At 37.7% G+C, this 19,669-nt stretch overlaps 1 protein-coding gene across 1 annotated transcript in view; it reads right to left on the minus strand.

Moving 5' to 3' along the window:
• Positions 1-14,619: 14,619 nt before the first annotated feature.
• Positions 14,620-19,669, minus strand: part of CEP192 (centrosomal protein 192) — a 96,139-nt gene continuing 91,089 nt past the window's right edge. The window contains exons 54-55 of the mRNA XM_075495456.1: positions 19,227-19,285; positions 14,620-15,087 (exon numbers count right to left, since the gene is read on the minus strand). Of these exons, the coding sequence (XP_075351571.1) occupies positions 14,949-15,087; positions 19,227-19,285 (198 nt within the window). The 3' untranslated portion in view covers positions 14,620-14,948. The remainder of the gene's footprint in view (positions 15,088-19,226; positions 19,286-19,669) is intronic.

Raw genomic sequence — 19,669 nt, forward strand, 5'->3', positions numbered from 1 at the left:
AAGTAAGAGATGATCAGATACAGCAGCTGTATGAAAGAAAACGCCTTTCCTTTCAGACACATCCCAGTAAGTAGATTGTTTCAGCAACTTAACTTTTACTCTTGAACTGACACACAAGTACTTGAGTCATTTCTAAAACAAACATCACAAGAGTTAGCTACAATAGAAACATCTTACCCTTCAGTGCTTTGAGAGTTTCAATTTATTAAGACTGACAATCTACAGAAGCTTGATGCTGAAATAGCAGTACTGATCTGGATGCGAGGATGCTGCATTAAATGGCCAGCATGTTCCGTAAGTCCCACTAAGAAGCCTGAAGTCCTTATGATTATACACTATTCTTGGTGATTAAAGACAGAGATTCAGGAATGTGGAGTTACAAGATTAGGCCCATACCCTAATCACTACAGAAGGCAAGACCAAGTAAAACACTATCTCCACCACAGGTCCTTCTACTTTTCTCAGATGGATGTAGTGGTGCACATCAACACTTCCTATGCCAGAACAGGTGAACAGACTTTTCACCTTTCCTCCAGCTCATACTCTTGTGGCCCTAGGATTGCAGTCCTACCCTTGTATTCCCACCACTTCCACTTGTATTTCACCTGAAAGACTGGGTTTGCCTTTTTTGTTTCAGAGTTTGTGTCTGACACACCTGACTCTACAGGCACGGCTGTTTTTCTGCTTTTCCTGACATGACTTCTTGGACTTCGGGACTGAGTACAGATATATCTTCATCTTCAAACAGGAAGATCCATTTGAGGGACCATATATTAGTCTGAGCTGCTAGATCTTAGGCCTATCATATTAACAGAGAAAATGGACCTCATCCTATCCCTGGACAATCAAGTAGGTCAAATTCTTGGCAAGGGGAACCAACATTTGCCTCCTTCAGATATCAATATTTATGATGTTTCATATCCTGAGATACACACATTAACTGAGCTAAGGACTGTGGAGTTCTTCCTCTGTGGAGAGGAAGTACTGCCTTCCCATACTAATAAGTCCTCAACTCGTGCATCTAGAAGAACAAATGCTTTAGCACATTGACCTGCCTCAGCCTTGTTGTTTTAGGTGGGGCATGTGACTTATTTCTGCACTGCCTACAGATCTGTTGAAAACTGCTGCTCATAAAAAGCTGGTCTCACCACAGGCTGCTTCCCTCCCTGTTTAAGAAGCAGGATACCATCTTTTTCACAGGCCTGGCCAAGTGATAGCAGGACTTTTTCTTGGATATTTGTTTTGATGCGTCAGAGTGACTAAAAGAGTATTTTGTCCAGGCCAAAAAGGGACCAACCTCTGGCCAGCAAGTATTGGTGGTACAGAGATGCACCTCTTCATGCCTGGACTCTCTGACACAAGAGTCTTTCACGTGACAAGAATCTGCCTAAGCAAGCAGTGTGGGCTTTACCCATCAAAAGTAAAACGTATGAAGCCCACTATTCCCCAAGGCAATTATCATGCAACTCCCACATTACCAAATTAATAAAAAAGCATCTTAGGACAACCTTCATGTTATCACTTCAGCATATATAAATTGGATTACTGAGGAAGCACGTTTTCAGGAACTACAGTGCACTCCAGGGTATTAACAGACCACACAGTCTCTGCTGTCACTGCTGCAGCAGCTGTTCCCCCTTTTGTTGCAGTTAGGGGATGAGAGCATCTGGGTTTCAACCCAATCTCATGCAGCTCAAAAAAAGGCACCTGTAGGTGGGCTGGTCTTCAGTCAAGCTGACAAAGGCATCCTCATACTTGGCATCACTGTTCCAAGCTGGCCTCCTTTCCACTCCAGCATGTCTTTCTGACCCAAACAGGCACTAAATACCAACACCCTGCGCACTATGTCACATGCCTATAGAAGGAAGCAGATCAGCAGCATGGGTGACTCCTGGTTGTGGAAATGCCAGAAGCAGCTTTCCAGGGTGAGGGGTGTCTCCAAAACCCCCACCCCTACAGCAGATATGCTCGCTTCTGCCCAGGTTGTGGCATAACAAATGTCTTAAACTCCTCCAGCTCAGAAGAGGTTACAACCTCCAGCTGCCTGTCATGACCCTTCTGCTAGAGATCACCTGCTGGAGGGGCTCTTATTACAAATGTTCCACAATCTGCTGCCTTCAAAATGAACTAAGTTAACTTAAAAAAAAAGTATTTCTAACCAAACTCATTTTGACAGACAAGTTAGAAAATGACAATACACACAAGGAACAGATCGGAGATGATGATAATCACCAGCTGAAAAGATGGTGACAAGCAGTTCAGGGGCCTGCTGGTCACCTCTTCTGCAAGCATAGCAAGATCCAGACAGTAACTTCTGCCCATGACTTCATTAAACTACAATCTGACTTCTAAAAGGCAGCTTATTTTCTACGCATTGCTAGAATCAAGAAAAATTATATTAGTATATCACTTATCTGTGTTGCTAAAGCTACCATCTTCTACATAATCCACAAATAACACTCCTTCTGCACAGCCAAGTGTCAAAGTATCCAAAGTCTCTTCCCAAAACCTTTAAAAGACCTTGCAACTTCCTTACCTTCAATAAGTTAACATTTTTCACCTGTTCGTCTCATTCTCTACTGCACCAAAATAAAAAACTGTTTTAAATTATTTTTAATGTTCCAAGTGCAAGCTTCATTTCAGTATATGAATTTCCATTTCATTCTACACTCATAAATGTGCTTTGGCAATTACACAAAATAAAATTCACCTTTCTACAAAGGACTGGATGAGAATCTCCATGCCATAAAATAAGATCCATGATAACCTCCTTACTGAAGCAGTGCAGAAGTATCTTACCTAGATCCTTCCTAAGAGGGTAACTACTATACTATGGCAGCACAGCTGGCTTCATTTCTGGTGATGCTAGTGATTATTCTTCTTCTGAGTAATTCTGTATTATTATAGCAGTTCTGGGAAACAGCCTCAGTTCTTCTGGAGGGAGGGGGTTGTTCATTTGTTTTGGAGTTTGGTGCGTTGGTTTTTTTTTAAACTCACAAACATCTTTTCTTTTTTACAGCAGTACTGACTAACAGACTAGTTCCTATAGGCCACACAGAGATGCCTGGAGCTATGACAGTAGTTCGTCTGAGGACTCCAGGGGTGACCACAAGGGAGAGACGTACACAGAAACTATAGAGACTATGCAATAAATATGTAGCATATGCAGGAGCTTTGAAATTACTTCCTAACATACACCAGCTGCCTAATGTGTATTGTTTGAACCTAGGAAAAGCTATGCAGGTGTGAAGGGGCAGCAAGAGTTTTGGGGAAGTAAATAATTTGCCTACATTAAATGGCTTATGCAACTAAGTGGCAAGAGTAAGCACCAATTGTTGTTCTAGGTATGCAAATGCTTTGAAAATTCCATCCCATTATTTAATTTACTTGATTTCTAAAAATACCAAACCTCTTAAATTACTATTCAACTACACAACAGGTTGCTAGCCTGTAAGCCAGCATTCTTTCCAGAGACAGCTTTTAAGCTCATGGTCATGTTTTCAGAATTAAAACCAGGTAAGAATCTTTATCTCATGATCTTAGGTTATGTTCACATCCTGTTGACACGCATCTTGCTTTCTGTTTTGTCACGAGGACAATACAGCTTAGATACTTTGTACTATCACTTCTGTCTTTTCATTTAATTCTTTTAGTTCCTTGATGCTTGTAATATTTATTAAATTTTCAGCTATTGTCAACAACTAAGTGCATCAAAATTTTCCTTTCTTCTTTTTGACTCTCTAGAGAGAAAGACTAAGGGACTGGTGGATGTGTGAAGTTTAAAAATTTAAAACTAAAAACATTAAAAGTTAATGCTATTAGTCCACTTCCTCCATGGTTTTTCATATCAAATATGCTACATTTAGAAGAAAGACTTTTTTGAATTGCCAGTACAATCAACTATAAAAAAACAAAAATAGGTTTTTAACTATATTGTAGAACTGTACTCAGATAATGACAACATATATATTTATATAACCTACATCTGTAAAATTTCTACTTGCAATAAAACTGAGATTGCACCATACTATGGTAAATGCCCCTCCGATCCTAATGCACAGTTCCTGTTTATTCCACAGAAGAAACCATAAAGTATACAAGGTAAGCTTCAAAAGGCATGGTTTTGTGAGAGATTCTTATAGGTACTATCTGTTTAAATAATTAGAAAATAAACTTCAACATTTCACTAAAATTTGTTTTGTCAGGTCATCTCTAGATTCCGTTAAATGAATCTTCTGTCTCTAACACTCAGCAAACCAATTTAGAAAGGAAAGCATGTTTGTTCAAGAGAGGCTTAGAACAGAACACAAGGTACAAATATTCTTGTATTTTGGAAAGTCTACTCCACACTGTTGTCCTTATTTACACTGGAAGAGAGAGAGAGAGAGAGAAAACTGTGAGAAGCTGTATCAATATCAAAGTGAGGAGGACATTTCAATACTTTGCTTTTGCACCCAATGTTTCCCATAGAGAAAATAAATCAAGGAATCATTCCAATACCAAACACTGCAATGAAAATTTAAAAAAAACAAACAACCCACAACCCAATACTAAAAGCTCCTAAACCCTATATAAGGACATACTCCCAGAGAATCAACAGGGTTACACACCCTGATTTACCTGGAAGGAAGAAAATTTTTCCAGCTCCTTGGATCTTACACATGCCAGTGGGTTAAATTATGAGCCTTTGCTGCTTTGGCATTCCCTTCCCTCTCTGTGGAGGCCCTGGTCTCCAAACGCTGATAGCATCCACAGGAACAAACAAACAGAAGTTCTGAGCTGATTTTCACACAATTGCTGAAAACCTGTAAGATAAAGGTGAAGAACATCTCAACAGATTATTGAAAAAGAAAAAAAAAAAGTCTGCGATACAAGGACACAAGATATTTCTTTCTGAATACAGAAACCCCACTTGCCTAGCTATCATCCTTTACTATGAACAAACTTTCAAAGACTGTGTCTCTCTAGTACTCATGAGTCATTTTCTAACATCACGTCTTTGGCGGCTTGAAGCATTTTGAAAGTGGAAAGCAAACAAAATTGCTTTTAATGCACTCATAAGAGGGTACTTCAGGTTTTTTAAAAGCCATTTTTTCTCTATCTTTTAGCTGCTAGGAGGCTTTAAATGGGACCCCTGTAGGTTTTTGTCTGTAAACCATACGAGAGCATAAAAGCTTGGAAAACTTGCAGAGATTCTGAAGCAGGTTCACACAGCTTCATTGAAACTGTGTGTGGTTTTGAAGCTCACCAGGGCTCTACTCACCAGGAACCATTTAAAATTGCCAACTTAAAAAATAGATTTAAAACTCATAAAGGATTATGATGAAAACGCAAGACTTATTTTGTAGGCTTCCAGCTTGAAAGGAAAAATATTATTCTGTAAATAGGGAGGAATGGGTTTTCATTCTCTAAAGGTTTTGGGGTATTGTTTCTTTGAAAGCACATATAGTAGCCTGAAAAAGGGATCAGAGTAACCTCTGTAAACACAGCCTGAATTAACCTGCATCAAAGTGATTTACCTGTATCAAAAGAATCAAACTGACCAATCTATTATACCAACACATGGTGGCTCGACTATCCTAAAAGCACTTGCAGGATTGTTACAATGAAAATGTGTCAAATCTTTCCCTGTCTTTGGAGGTGACTCTTCTCAACCCATTTCAGTATCAATCAGAATAGCCAGCAAGAAAAGAAGGCTTGGAAAACCAGCACTGCCATCCGTAAATACCATGAGAAATGTGCAACTACTTTCATTTATGTGAAGAATCAGTCAAATAAGATTTTCTGACTAACACCATTAGCTCACTATCACCAATTTCCCATTTTACATTGTAAGGTTTACTAGAATTTGGTGCTGCGAAAGAAAATGGAAAAGCATTGTTTTAAATGTTAAGGGAGACATGAAAAATTTGTCACAATAGGGTCTAATATGGCATTTCTTGTACATAACACACTAGTCACTGAAGCCTGTGAGAGTTCTGTGAGGGAAGATTGCCAGACTGGATTTTTACTTCAGTCAATTCTAGTAAGATACCAAGAAGTTAATGCTTTCTGATGGCAAGCAGTACAATGGATGGACAATGTTTGGTATTATTTACATTTGTTGTGGTACCGATTTTGCGCACTAGTAGTTGCTTTTAGCTTTTATACTCATTACTTATAAATTTTATACTCATTGATAGTGAAGAATACTCATCCGTGCCATTGATTCCAGATTAACCATTCAGTATGTCAGCAGCTGTGCAATGCCAGGGAATCAATGTAGCTGTTCAGTGGGATCATAAAGAATATGGCGTTGGTCACTCACAGAAGCTTGTTTTTCCACAATCACAACCAGCCGTGGAATTAATTCCTAACTCGGGAAGGTCTATGTAACATCTCTTCTGTTAATATATAATATTCCAAAAGCTGTTGATGTTTTTTCCTAGCATCCTATTTGTCTAGGAATCCATTGGCCCACATTAAATGACCAAAATCTATCATATGTGAGCCCTAGCATAAGAGCAGGAGAGAGCAGAGATCAACAGTTTTCCAAGTCCTTGCAATAGCTCAGATTTTAAAGAGCTCCCAGAGGTACAAAGGAAAAGGTTCAAACCATGAAAAGGAAACAAAAATGTTCATTCCTGCCTATTTGTACTAGAGGGGACAGAGGACCTGACCCAAAATCTAGTGACAGGAAGCAAGATACCCTGACCAGGTGCTTAAAAGACTTTCTTGCCAAAGAAAGCACCAGTATGTCTGCCAACCTTGTGTGTACACTTGTAGCGCTATCTTCAGTGCTTCAGAAGAAGGTAGGGAGGGAAACAAGAACAGAGAAAAAAACAACAAGAAACAAACAAAAAAGGGAAGGGAAGGGAAGGGAAGGGAAGGGAAGGGAAGGGAAGGGAAGGGAAGGGAAGGGAAGGGAAGGGAAGGGAAGGGAAGGGAAGGGAAGGGAAGGGAAGGGAAGGGAAGGGAAGGGAAGGGAAGGGAAGGGAAGGGAAGGGAAGGGAAGGGAAGGGAAGGGAAGGGAAGGGAAGGGAAGGGAAGGGAAGGGAAGGGAAGGGAAGGGAAGGGAAGGGAAGGGAAGGGAAGGGAAGGGAAGGGAAGGGAAGGGAAGGGAAGGGAAGGGAAGGGAAGGGAAGGGAAGGGAAGGGAAGGGAAGGGAAGGGAAGGGAAGGGAAGGGAAGGGAAGGGAAGGGAAGGGAAGGGAAGGGAAGGGAAGGGAAGGGAAGGGAAGGGAAGGGAAGGGAAGGGAAGGGAAGGGAAGGGAAGGGAAGGGAAGGGAAGGGAAGGGAAGGGAAGGGAAGGGAAGGGAAGGGAAGGGAAGGGAAGGGAAGGGAAGGGAAGGGAAGGGAAGGGAAGGGAAGGGAAGGGAAGGGAAGGGAAGGGAAGGGAAGGGAAGGGAAGGGAAGGGAAGGGAAGGGAAGGGAAGGGAAGGGAAGGGAAGGGAAGGGAAGGGAAGGGAAGGGAAGGGAAGGGAAGGGAAGGGAAGGGAAGGGAAGGGAAGGGAAGGGAAGGGAAGGGAAGGGAAGGGAAGGGAAGGGAAGGGAAGGGAAATTCCTTCCTGGATCCTACAGGTAAGTAACAATTCTGAAGCATGGCATTAATACAGTACAAGTGTAATGTAAACAGATACTCAAGTAGTTTCACTGTTAAAAAAAAAAAAAAAGGAAAAAAAAGAGGAGGGGGAGAGGTACTATTCAAAGTACTACTCAAAGAGTAAAGTCTGGAAGAGCACAGCCCATGGCTGGCATCTCAGTATTTCTTTTCCATCACTTAGACCAATTTGAAGAAAATCCCTGCAAAGAAGCTTTCATAAGATGGCATTTTTGTGATTCAGTATAGCACCAATATTCCTTTTGAGTTTTATAACTGTTCCTAGAACATTCTTGGCAATGAATTTAAACTTTTTGAAAGAGGTTGCATTTCACTGTAAATGGTTATCTGGTATTCACAACACAAAATAAGCATTTGAATATTTATTGTGAGCACATTGCATTTTAGGGAGAACACACAAAGATTCTTACCACAATTATCTTGTTCCAGCTTTAATATATTAGCTGTCACCTCTTTAATGGATCTTGTGAGAAAGGAAAGTTTCTTTCTTTAACTCTCTTTTCCCCCTGAACGCAATTACCACCTCATTCAGAGCTCTTTGTGTCCACCTAATCTCTCTGATTATGTCTCTGACACCACCACAATACTACATGACTGACATACCTGACAGCTGTGACTAGTGACAGAATACTCACAATGAAAACCAGCTCTATGCAGGATGAGTATTACCTACCGCCAGCCTCATAGAACAAACATGGAAGGAAGGTAAAAAAGGGGTGGGGGCATTTCACGACTAGCCTAACCCCTACCGATTTTTCCTCCTTTTAGAGCCAAACACCATTGACAAGCAGAGCCTCTTTGTACATACCTACCTAATGAACCAATTGTTGGATGAATACAAAAGAACGCCCATTAGTATTTTAATTTTGAATTTATAGAGTAGAAAATGCATGTTTGGAGACCTGACTTACAAGTAGGACTTGATGGATCATTTTGTCTCACTCCAGCCCTTTTATGGTTCTCCGGGTCATAACTCCCAGCTGGTGCTCAACTGTCAGATTTAGGCAGGTGGCAATAGATGAGAGCCTGTGAGGAAAGCTATACCTGAAAATGTCATTACCAGACAACAAGCTGCCACTGGAATCAAGCACAAACTGTTTCAGAATTCAGCATTTTGAGCCATAAAGACATGAAGTAGTATTACAAATAATTGGCTAATACAATAGCAGTAATGAATACACTAATCAGGAAAAATATTAAGGTAGAGTGCTTTACAAAATGTCTTATACTTAAAAAAAATTCCAGGTTTTTAAGTGGTATTTCTACATTAAAAGCTTCATCTTGTCAGCACTGACTTTCTTTTTTTCCCCCACAAAAAATAAAGGATGAGAATTTTGGGAATAGGGATGAAGCAGTTTTTTCTAAATGTACTGAATATTTAGAACAGACAATTTAGTTGCATCTTTCTGAGCTCTTGAGCAGCTTCAGAAGTTACACATTCCCAGAGTCGGAGAGAAGAGGCAGAAATCAAACTAACATTTTCAAATTGGAATGTCTACAGGTCTACAGCCAAAATGTGCCACCTGGGCATCCAGTTTTCAGAGATAATCAGATAATATTTACAGAAAATTAATCTGAGTGCTTTGTATCCATCTGATTTTACATCTAAAAAACTACTCGTGTAAGAGTTTCCTCAGACAATCATACAGCAAAAATAAAACATGCAAGCTTGAAGGATATGCTTAGGAAAGCTTTGCAGTCAAACAGTATGTTATTGAAAGCTGAATTGTTCATTTTCTATCTTAACTTTCTTATGCTGCGAATAAGGTGTTCATGCTGTTACTATAGATTCAGCACAACATCACATTAAGTTTGAAAAGGTTTAAGGAGCAGTTTAAGTATATGAATAAAATGTTTAAAGAAAACCCTCTTTTTAATCCGTCATGTTCCAGCTTGCAATACTTGTTTATTCTGTACTTTAAGTTACCACTACCTAGGAACCTGTATGCAGATTCCACATTACATGATGTATCAGTGAACTAATGCAGTGTTGTAAAGAAAAAAAATTCATTAATGTTAATAAGCACATTGAGAAAAATCTCAGTGTGCCAACTCCAATTTTCAAATGGGAAACTAGAATCAATATTCTACTTAACTGGTAAATTTGGTGAGAAAATTGGTATGATGCAAACATTGCCACTTAAAAAAATATTAACAATCATCTTTCTTACTGAATATGAGGCATCACTGCAGGCATGTGGATTCTTCACACAAATATTTCATGTCTGTCTTACTGATTATAAGACACACATACTCTTCATCTATGCTATACAATGAAAGCAGTAGCAGTAAGGCATGAACTTCTGTTATCTAGTTTTGGGGGAAAAAAGTTAGAACAAGATAGCTGTAAATAAAAGTCAGGATATTCAGTTACAGTCCCAGGGACAACTGATCTTATGTCAAATGCCCACTCATTCATTAGCTCCCAAGGACTTTTGTTCCCATAATGCCTTTTCTCATTTCCAAAGATGCTACAATATAGAAAGCCAACATACTTACATATATAAGATACATTACCTACTAACCTCATAGTGAACTCTGACAGCCCTGTAGCCCCTCAACTCCTCCAGAAATCATAGGAGCAAGAATATACCAGCTTTTGATTTGTCTTATGAACACAAGAATATACCACCTAACAGGAATTCCTACCACAGAAATACCCAAAAGTCTTTAATACTCTACTTCGAAAAGCCACCACTGCCCTCAGTAACTTACTTTATACACCAAAAAACCCCTCACAAAATTCTCTTTACCATTTTAACCTTTTATATGATCAAAATAATCTTCTAGACAGCCAGGCCTTGATATGCACCTTTACTAGGTTTTCTGAACACTAATTAGTTTCAGATGCCAGGGCAACAATCTCCAAAACACACTGAAGCACGTGTATGGAATGTATTATAACTCCATTTGTAGTCAATGATGTGAAAACTTTACAAAGCTGTTGAATAATTATGATTAGTAATATCCCAATTAGGTTGAGCAGGTACAAAGACATCATCAGTGTTAAGATACTTAATGAATTTTTGAAAATAATTTATTTCTGAATTTTCTCTCTGACTGGTCTTAAAACCAATAAGTAAGATTACTATAATTGGACATATCCTTTGGGGGTTTTTTGTTTGGTTTTTTTTAAGGTTGCCTGCTTGGGATGTTTGAGCCAGTCTTCCCAGTCTGAGACAAAGGATTGCATCCAACAACAGGAGAAAATTGAAAAAAGTTTCAAAACTGACAATGATCAAAATGAGAGAATTATACCCAAAGCTCATTCTGATTCTTTTATCAAAAGTATCATGGTTTAAACTCTTAATCCAATTTGCAGTCTTTGAGAACTTCTCAGAATCGTCCTATTTTTTCTGTATCCCTAAAAGATGTAGAGACAGAGATCAGGGCTTTTTCATAGTAAGCACTGGACAACTCAAAGCAAGATCTTGACTACAAAAGTTTACTACATAGGTAAGGCAACCATGGGGAAAGGAAGCAGTCTCATTTTATGGACTAAGAATGGAAACAGTTTGAAGTGACTTCCTCGAGACTTTTGAAGTCCCACTGATGTTCTCACTTTGCAAATAAAAATACATTGGCTATGCTCCAGCTCTTGCACCTTCATTACTGGGGAAAAACTTCACCCAGAACTGGTGAATCAGCTGTCTATCAAAGACCTGGGCTTCCACTGAAGTACTCCTTTCCTGTTCCTCACCTTCTCTGCCTCACAAAAAAAAAAAAAAAAAAAACCAAAAAAAAAAACCAAAACCACCCACAAACAAACAAAAAAACCCCCAACAACCCAAAAAAACCCTGTCTTCAAGTTTGCATTGCACACACTAGAGCATAAGTTCTCCTAGAGATAATTTGCTTTACCCGTATATGACAAGATGCATGTCTAGAGACGATAATTATTGCCAATACATCCAATGAGTGTTGTGACCATACCAAAATAGTACTTAAATTGGGGGGGTGGGGGGGGTGGGGGGTGTCATGCACAACTTATTCTTCAGCAGGTAGGTTAATTACACATCATGTATTACTAATAGAAACTTCTGTTAAACATTTGTGAAACAAGAGCCTAAGGAGTAGAACAGCTAAAATATTAGAAGATTACCTATCCTTCTTACATCACCTAGAATCATTTTGATTTGTCTTATGAACACAAGTATAGCGATATAATTCCAACAGCCAAAACAATTGCTGGGACAAGTGCTCTAGGGATGTTCCCCAGCACAGAGCCTGGTCATGGAGTTACCAGCCTGTATGTTCCTCTTCACACTGCAAAGAAAATCATTGTTACTAGAAGTGAATCAAGCAAAATGGGCTGCAAATAGATGCCAAAATATTTAGCATCACCTGCAAACCAGGATTCCCTTGGATAACGAGGGCACATCATTTGCTCATACTCATTCTTCAAAACGTGTTTCACCCATATATATATTTACACATTTATACAAACGCACACACAAGCACAGTTCAGCAGAGTATCCATAGCAGCACATTCTGCGCCCTTTCCCTCCCTTACATCCAATCCAGGTGGCAACATAGAAAAGAATGCATAACCACTCCTCCCAGTTCTTCTCATCTCAAGAATTCAAGAAAAGCCCATAACAGAAGTGTGAACAGAGTCCCAGGCAGCAGGCCTATCATAGGAACAGCACACACAGACAATTCTGAATTTAGACCAAATAAACAATTATCCAAAATTGGCGTTTCTTATTGCAATTCAAAGGCACTCTTTTACAAATACGACTATTTAGGGAGAAATTCTCTGTGACAATACTGACAGCTGTTTCAACTCCTTAGGCAGACAGAAACAAGGCATCTTTTTAAGGAGGCTTGTCTTATTAATATAGAAGGAACAGAGGCTGGTCCAGCATCGAAGTCATGAAGGTCTAATTCTACAAGATTGAAATTTAGAGGTAAAATAATCTGGAATCAACTGATATCACAATCAATCTTTGACAAAAATTTTGCATGTGTTCTAAGAGTTATTTCATCCTTATGGAAACCAGTGTTATGAAGAATCTTACCACAGGAGGGACTGCCATCTAATCTTGTGGAAACAGCTACTAAAAACATCCCAATAGATAGTCAAAGGTACAAAAATCACATAGCTCTTATTAACAGATAGCGATTCTTCCTCCTCAGTGATCCAGTTCCCTTATTAACAGTCATCTAAAGACAATTTCTACTGAGAAACCAAGGTCCTTGAGAAAAAAGGTAAAAGTTAATCAATCCCTCCAGAAACTGGTTCAGAAAAGGCTACCATAAAGTTGAACATGTAAGACTAAACTGCAGAGCTTATTAAAATGTCAGGTTTAAGTGGATGGTCAAGAATAGCTGCTAGAGTAGTGAACATGATTTCCATGAACAACAAACCACAAGCCTTCTCTTCAAGAAGAAAGACTTTAGCTACATTAACATGTCACATGAAACAACAGAAGAGAATATGTAGAACAGCTGGAACTAATGACCTGAAGTCCACACTACCTGCATCTCATGAGGATTATTCTAGACTAGCAAGAGGCAAGGACAACTTTAGAACAGAGGGCAGCTGGAAGATACTCAATTAGGAAATGCAAAGGCTTTGAAGACCATGACATTGAACTTGATCTTTTTTCCAGCTCTGGAAGAGACTTCTGATTGTGCTTCTAAAACTGAACCACCATAGGCTTTTGGACACTGAGGTCTTTCTCAAATGAAGCAGCCAAGCCTGTTGAGGTAAGGCAGCAGACAGAAGATTCCCTCCATTCCAATTCAGTGTTCAGGAGAAGTACACAGGCATCAACTAGGGAAATGTCCAAGTTACATCTGGGAGAGAAAGGGCAAGAGGAACATGGTCACAGTGTCTAGCAGACAGGAGCTTACGTGTTGATGGAAGAATAAGGAGGTGGCAAGTCTTCTGATGTCTGGTTTAATTTCTTTTAGTAAATCTTCCCTTCCTTGTTTCCAGACTGCTGAGAAACAAGGTTTTATGAAGAAACGGCAGCTTTAGTATACTTTAACATAACACTGGTGGCATGTATCAAAGGCAATGCACTGGGTACTTCAGGATTTTCCTCCCAGTTTTTTCAAATTTCAGTTGTTTGAAAATGCAGTTAAACAAACAATCTCATATTAAAGGGAATTTCACTCACACTTCTACCAACCTGAAGAAAGGAATAATGTACATAAGCTATGACAGAACTATGCTGTCAAAAAGCTATATTTCTAGCTTAAGGCAACTTCAGACATACAGCTCTATGCTACAGAAATAAAATAGCAGACAGAGCCAAAGGGTACAAAGGACATAGTAACAATGGGTAAGGTGATTGTGGAACTGTTGTTCCTTGAATCCTACAATATAAGAACTGGAGAGCACTCAACAAAATTAGAAAGAAGCCAGTTTAGCACACAAAAAATAACTTTTGTTAAAAGAGCACACAGTGAACTTTCAGAGCTTGCTGCTATATGAAGTTGTGGAAACAAGGTGTCAAAATGGTTCAAAAAGGTTAATAGATAAATTCACAAACAGGTCCATAAATGGAAAAAAAAAGGATAGGTGGGAATCTACCTCACGTCCCTAATCCAATGACTGCAGATGCTGAGGAAATGCAAGCAAAGTGAACCAAAGGCAGCAGCCAGGCTTTTGTCATCTCTCAAAGCAACATCTTTTCACCATTGTTAGAGGCAGAATACTAGATTAGATTAACCATTCTGGAGGGCTGAAGACAGTATTGCTCATGTTTAATTTACACTGTTTTCACATTGTTAGAGTTAAAAACAATGCTTATGCCTGCCACTGAACTGTGTAAAAAGTTAGGGGCTGATTGTCAGATCATCAGTCTGGTCCCAGCTTTATCAGATAGAGACAGGATATTAACGGGTCAGCTTCTGTACTGCAATCCCTCCCCCTGCTCCCCAAAGCCCCCCAAAAAACTAGCATTGCATAAGAGCAAGTAGCTTGATCCCTTACCTACAGCAAGGAATCCTCTAACCAAAGACAGAAATCAGGTAGAATCAAGTGTTAACACATAGATTTTATTTCTGTATTTACAATGCTTAAAATAAAATATATCAGTATCTAGCTCTTCCTAATAAATGCAAAAATAGAAAACTTCCCTTTTCAACAAAAGTGCAGAAACATAAATTAGAACATGATAACTTTAAAAGATACGTTATTTCTCAGTGTTTTAACTATGAAAACAGATTTGTAAAACAAGCACCATCATTCATCTTAGAGAAGACTTTCCATCAAAGCAGCATCACAGGGCAAAACAAGTAGGACGTTAGTACAGAAATGTAGTAGCAAATAATTGAATATTTTAAATGGTATAAACTGTTATAAATTATTATAAACAGTTATAAAACTGTTCTGACTATTTTTTTGCAATAGCTTTACCACATAGCCGAATATTAACTGAGCCATATTTGGTCGTCAGCACAACGAAGAGACCTTCAAATTTTCCTTCTGCCTTTGGCTTGAACTGGACTGGCACATTGATGTAATGATGGGATCTGTAAAAAGGCAATTATGTGCACATTCATTGTTAATAAACAAATCCTACCAGACAGAGAAATTCTTGTCTAGTTTTGATTTTCACCAAAATAGTATATTGGATGTGCACTGGATCATCAAGTTTATTTTTATAGATTTGATTATCTATTATTCTTCTGAGGGACTTTGATTGTAAAGGTCATTCTTTCCTACTGATTATACAAGTACTACAATACTTTACTGTTGCTAGTTTACCTAGATAAGTTTGGTCTGCCTCTTTGCAATAAGATCGACAGTGCCTAAACTATATGTAGAGCAAAGTTACTACATTTCTTCCCTTCAGAAGTCATGTGACAAGTACAGTAAAATTTCCAATTCTTTTGGAAATTCCACCAATTTGAAGCTAGTAAGAGAATTTCAATTACTTTTAATTGCCTCCACATTAAGAAATATTTTGCTGAATCATTGCAAGTCAATATACCCATCCTCAAACAGTGTTTTAAAGATTTTACATTACACCTTTTTAGGTTATATAATTCCTCTTCTATTCAGATTGCATAAACACATACCAAATGTAATGGGTGGCTGTCTTAATTATCAAAAGCCTAGAGTGAACGTTTTAAAAAAATATAAACTATACAAGCAACAAGCTGGAAATGCTGAGTGTCAGTCTATTGGATTCCATGGCATCCAACGGAAATATCCAGCACTAACAGACAGGTAACAGTAACAAGCACATATTGGAATAAGGAAAAATGAACAACATCACTTAGTAAGACAAAGAAAGAAAAGACAGCTTTGTTTTCTTTTATTGTAGCTTCAGTTTTCTCCCCTTAACAGTATTTAGTATTATCCAACGTCCTCTGGCATGTGCTTATCTTCCCTACTTTTTCTTATTTTGTTCCTATCTTTTCATATTCCTTTCCTCTACACTAATCCAACCTATCACAATCAGTTTGTGCTCTTACCCTTCTCCCACATTTGGAAATCATAATATTGGCCCTACATATAAGCCTGATCCGAGCCTCATTTGTTTAGTATCATCCTTAGTGCTAAAATAGTTACACTAGCAAATGTATTTTGATTATTTTTCTTTTCTTTTTTTCTTTTTTTTTTTTTCTTAACAGATCCTGGTCAATCAAATAACTTAAGAGTACGCACTTTCAGAATAAATACTGGTATGCTATTGTATTTTTTTAATTGGGTTAATACAAAAACAAAGCAGTAATTATGTAGTACTGAACTGCAATCAACAATACAGCAAAGGATTACAGCCAGATCAGGGTTTCATGTCTCATACTTGATTGCCAAGTATTGTATAACAAACCTGGCACGCTCTGTCTCTTTATCCATCTATAATGTATGGGATAAAGATATTTACTCAGCTTTATTTTAAAAAATCCATTTTATAAATGAAAAACATCAGTATGACTATTTAATCTGTAACAGATGCATTATATTAGAAAACACAAATTTTAGGAAGAATAGAGTCTGAAGCTGCATACAGCCAGGCCACCTGAGAATTTACAAAAACTAAAGTAAATTCAGTAGAAAGTCAGGAGGTATGCACAAATCTATATCATCATCTCCAAAATAATATAAGTATGCTTCCTTACATATCCTAACACTTACTCAAAAAGAACAATATAACCAAACTCAAACTTATACTATCAAAAACTTAACAGTCAGTTACATATTGCTCTTTTAAAGAGATGGCCACATCTGGCTGTCAAATATTAATTTCCAGAATATGTACTATATGACCTCAGAACAAAATACAAAACAAAACTTAGCCAAAGGTTTTTAAAAAGTCAAGTGTTTTTTAATGTTTCGTCCATATGTTTATATCACTTAAGAGTCATCTTGTTAAAGGTACTCTCTCTGCAGTAAAAAAAAAAATTCTACTCTGTCAACAAATAGAACTCCTCTTTTGAATGCAAATTCCAAACAGCATTCGTTCCCACCTATTCTTTGCAGGACTTATAATATTAGCTAAATGACATCTCTGTGGTTAAAAAAAAATATGCTTTAAGATATTTGGTGAAGATTATTAAAATTCTTTTTTTTTTTTTTTTTGGCTACAGTTCTGGTTGTGAGATACTTTATTTGGATAAAGCCCATTACTATTTTCAACTGAGCAAACTGTGGTAAAGGAACCAGCAGTGCTACATATTGGTACTTGTGATCACATAACCAATTGAACAAGAACTGGCAAGCCACTATACCAACTTCTGAAGGTCAGACTCTTGAGATTAAATACAAACTTGCAATTCCATTATCCAGATTTCAAACTTGATTACACAGGATTGCTTTCAAATTTGGCCCTCAAAGTGAAGAGCGTGCAACAGACCACGTTTACTACTTGACACTTTTTTGGTCCAAAAATATAGGTACATGGTACTTTCTATTTTTACACTCTTATTTATAGATTTATATTCCAAGTTCTTGCAAACAGTTTTCTTATCCAATTACTTTTGAACATTACTTTCCTAAGATGTTTGGTTAACCTAGTTTAGATGGAAACAGTTAACACTGGCTTTCTTGAAACTCTCCTTGATGCTGTCCTCAAATAAAAGCCATTTAAATAAGTTCTTTTAACACTTTCTTAAAAGCATCTATCCAAGTCAAGTAATTCTTCTGTGCTTTGTGCTCTTAAATGGGAGAGCTTCTTCAGAGAGCTATGTTGACTGCAGGTAAATTAATTTTTAAAAAGCTAGGAAAGGCCAATATTTACAATTGGAGAAAAAACAGCCAAAGTTACTAGAAAAAAAAGGTTGTAAAATGTTATTAGAAAGTGCAGTATATTCAGCTGCTAACCATTAAAAATGGTAGACTGAATTTTAAACTTGTTAACTCTACTCTGGATAAAAGCAATAGGAGTTTATAATCTCTCACAGAAAATATACCAAATAGCTTTTACAGCGTTCCTCAAGAATATTTTTGAAAGATCTATATGTCTTCCAGTGAAGTTATTAATCTTGTTTTCCAGGGACAATCAAGTCATCCTGTCCTTTGTCTGCAGCTGTACAGCCTCAAAAAGATCTAGCTAGTCATCTTTATTTGGATAGATTTTATCTTGGTCACTGCCTCCATAAAAAACCCTTCTATGCTGTCTGCTGTGACGTATTTAATAAAAAGATGCCAGTTAAATAGAAACACTGGAACACATGCTTAAGTAGAGTTATAACACTTTGCACTGAAAAGTGGCCTTAAGAATACCTTGAATACCTGTGGCTAACACCACCACAGCCCCGTCATTATAACAAATGCTAAGTATCATTGGTAGACACAAAACTACATTAGAAGCCAGAGTATCCAGTTCCATTTATGATTTTGGTCACAATTCTGTTCTGTATATCCTTAGTTTCCCTGACTTTAAAACAGGGACCTGTCTAAACACTGAGAATGTATGCTGTATGACTTCTAATGAAATGGTTGCATTTCTGTCTTCCTGACAATCCCACTGTTACAGATGAGCATGTGAGATGCTATACTTCTTGAAGAGATGACTAACAGGACTGTCAAATACTTGTTGTAATGAACTCTAAAGATGACTGGGTTTATTTTGAAGGATTGTTATCACCACCTTGAAAATTCCTTTTATGCAGGTAATATGCTGAAATACTTGGTATGACCAGGCAATTCCATTGGCTGCTCAACCTTGTATTTGCAGAGAATCTTTGATGCAGCTCTGCAGGTTTGTCAAATTAGAAGCATGATGAAGGCAATTTGCTTGGTCTGTTGTGCAGAAAGTATAAATGGAAGGAATGACTTGATTGTGCACAGCATGCCAAATGGTTAAATGAAGCATTAGGCTTAGCATTAAAAGCAGCAGCACTGTTAGAAACAATTTGCAGGGAAGAAATTGGCAGATGCAGAAATAACTGTGTGGGCTCATTCTGCTTCTAACCAAGATTACAGAGTACAGCTTAGCAAAAAAAAAAAAAAAAAAAAAAAAAACCAAACAAAAAAAACCCCAAAACACCAACACCACCACCCCAAAAAAAACCCAAAACAAAAAAAAACCCTTTAACAGCCATAATGTTGGATATTTGTATCTACATTTTAGCACTATACATATAGAGAAGATATTTATCTTAATGAATTACTTGATTAATTTTTTTTGTTAGGAGAGAATGTTAGCATATGCATTACTCACCTTAGAGAGTATTTTGAGTGCTTGATGTAGAAAGGCTCTCTGGGACTTACAAATTTCAGCTGCAATTTAATACAAAATGCTTAAAAGCACACTCTGTCTAAGCCTATCATATTCAATTTATGACATGCTTAAGATAAATCAGGTCACTTACAAATACAGCTTTACACATAGACCCAGGGTTTAAAAATAAGGCATGCCCACATTTGTGCATAGTAAGAAAAATTCACATCTCAATATTTTAATGAAGTTTAAAAATAAAATAAATAAATCAAGATAATAACAAATCTATGCAAACTATAGTCTATTATTTTTTTCAGTTGCAAATATATTACAAATACACTCAGTGATTCAGTCAGACAAAAGAAAAGAGAAAAATCGCAGGAGAGCAAAATCCTTCAAATATAATATTGATTTTTGAAAGTAATTAAAACTTGTACTATTGC

Source organism: Mycteria americana, chromosome 2 (assembly GCF_035582795.1).
Source record: "Mycteria americana isolate JAX WOST 10 ecotype Jacksonville Zoo and Gardens chromosome 2, USCA_MyAme_1.0, whole genome shotgun sequence".
Lineage (NCBI taxonomy): Eukaryota > Metazoa > Chordata > Aves > Ciconiiformes > Ciconiidae > Mycteria > Mycteria americana.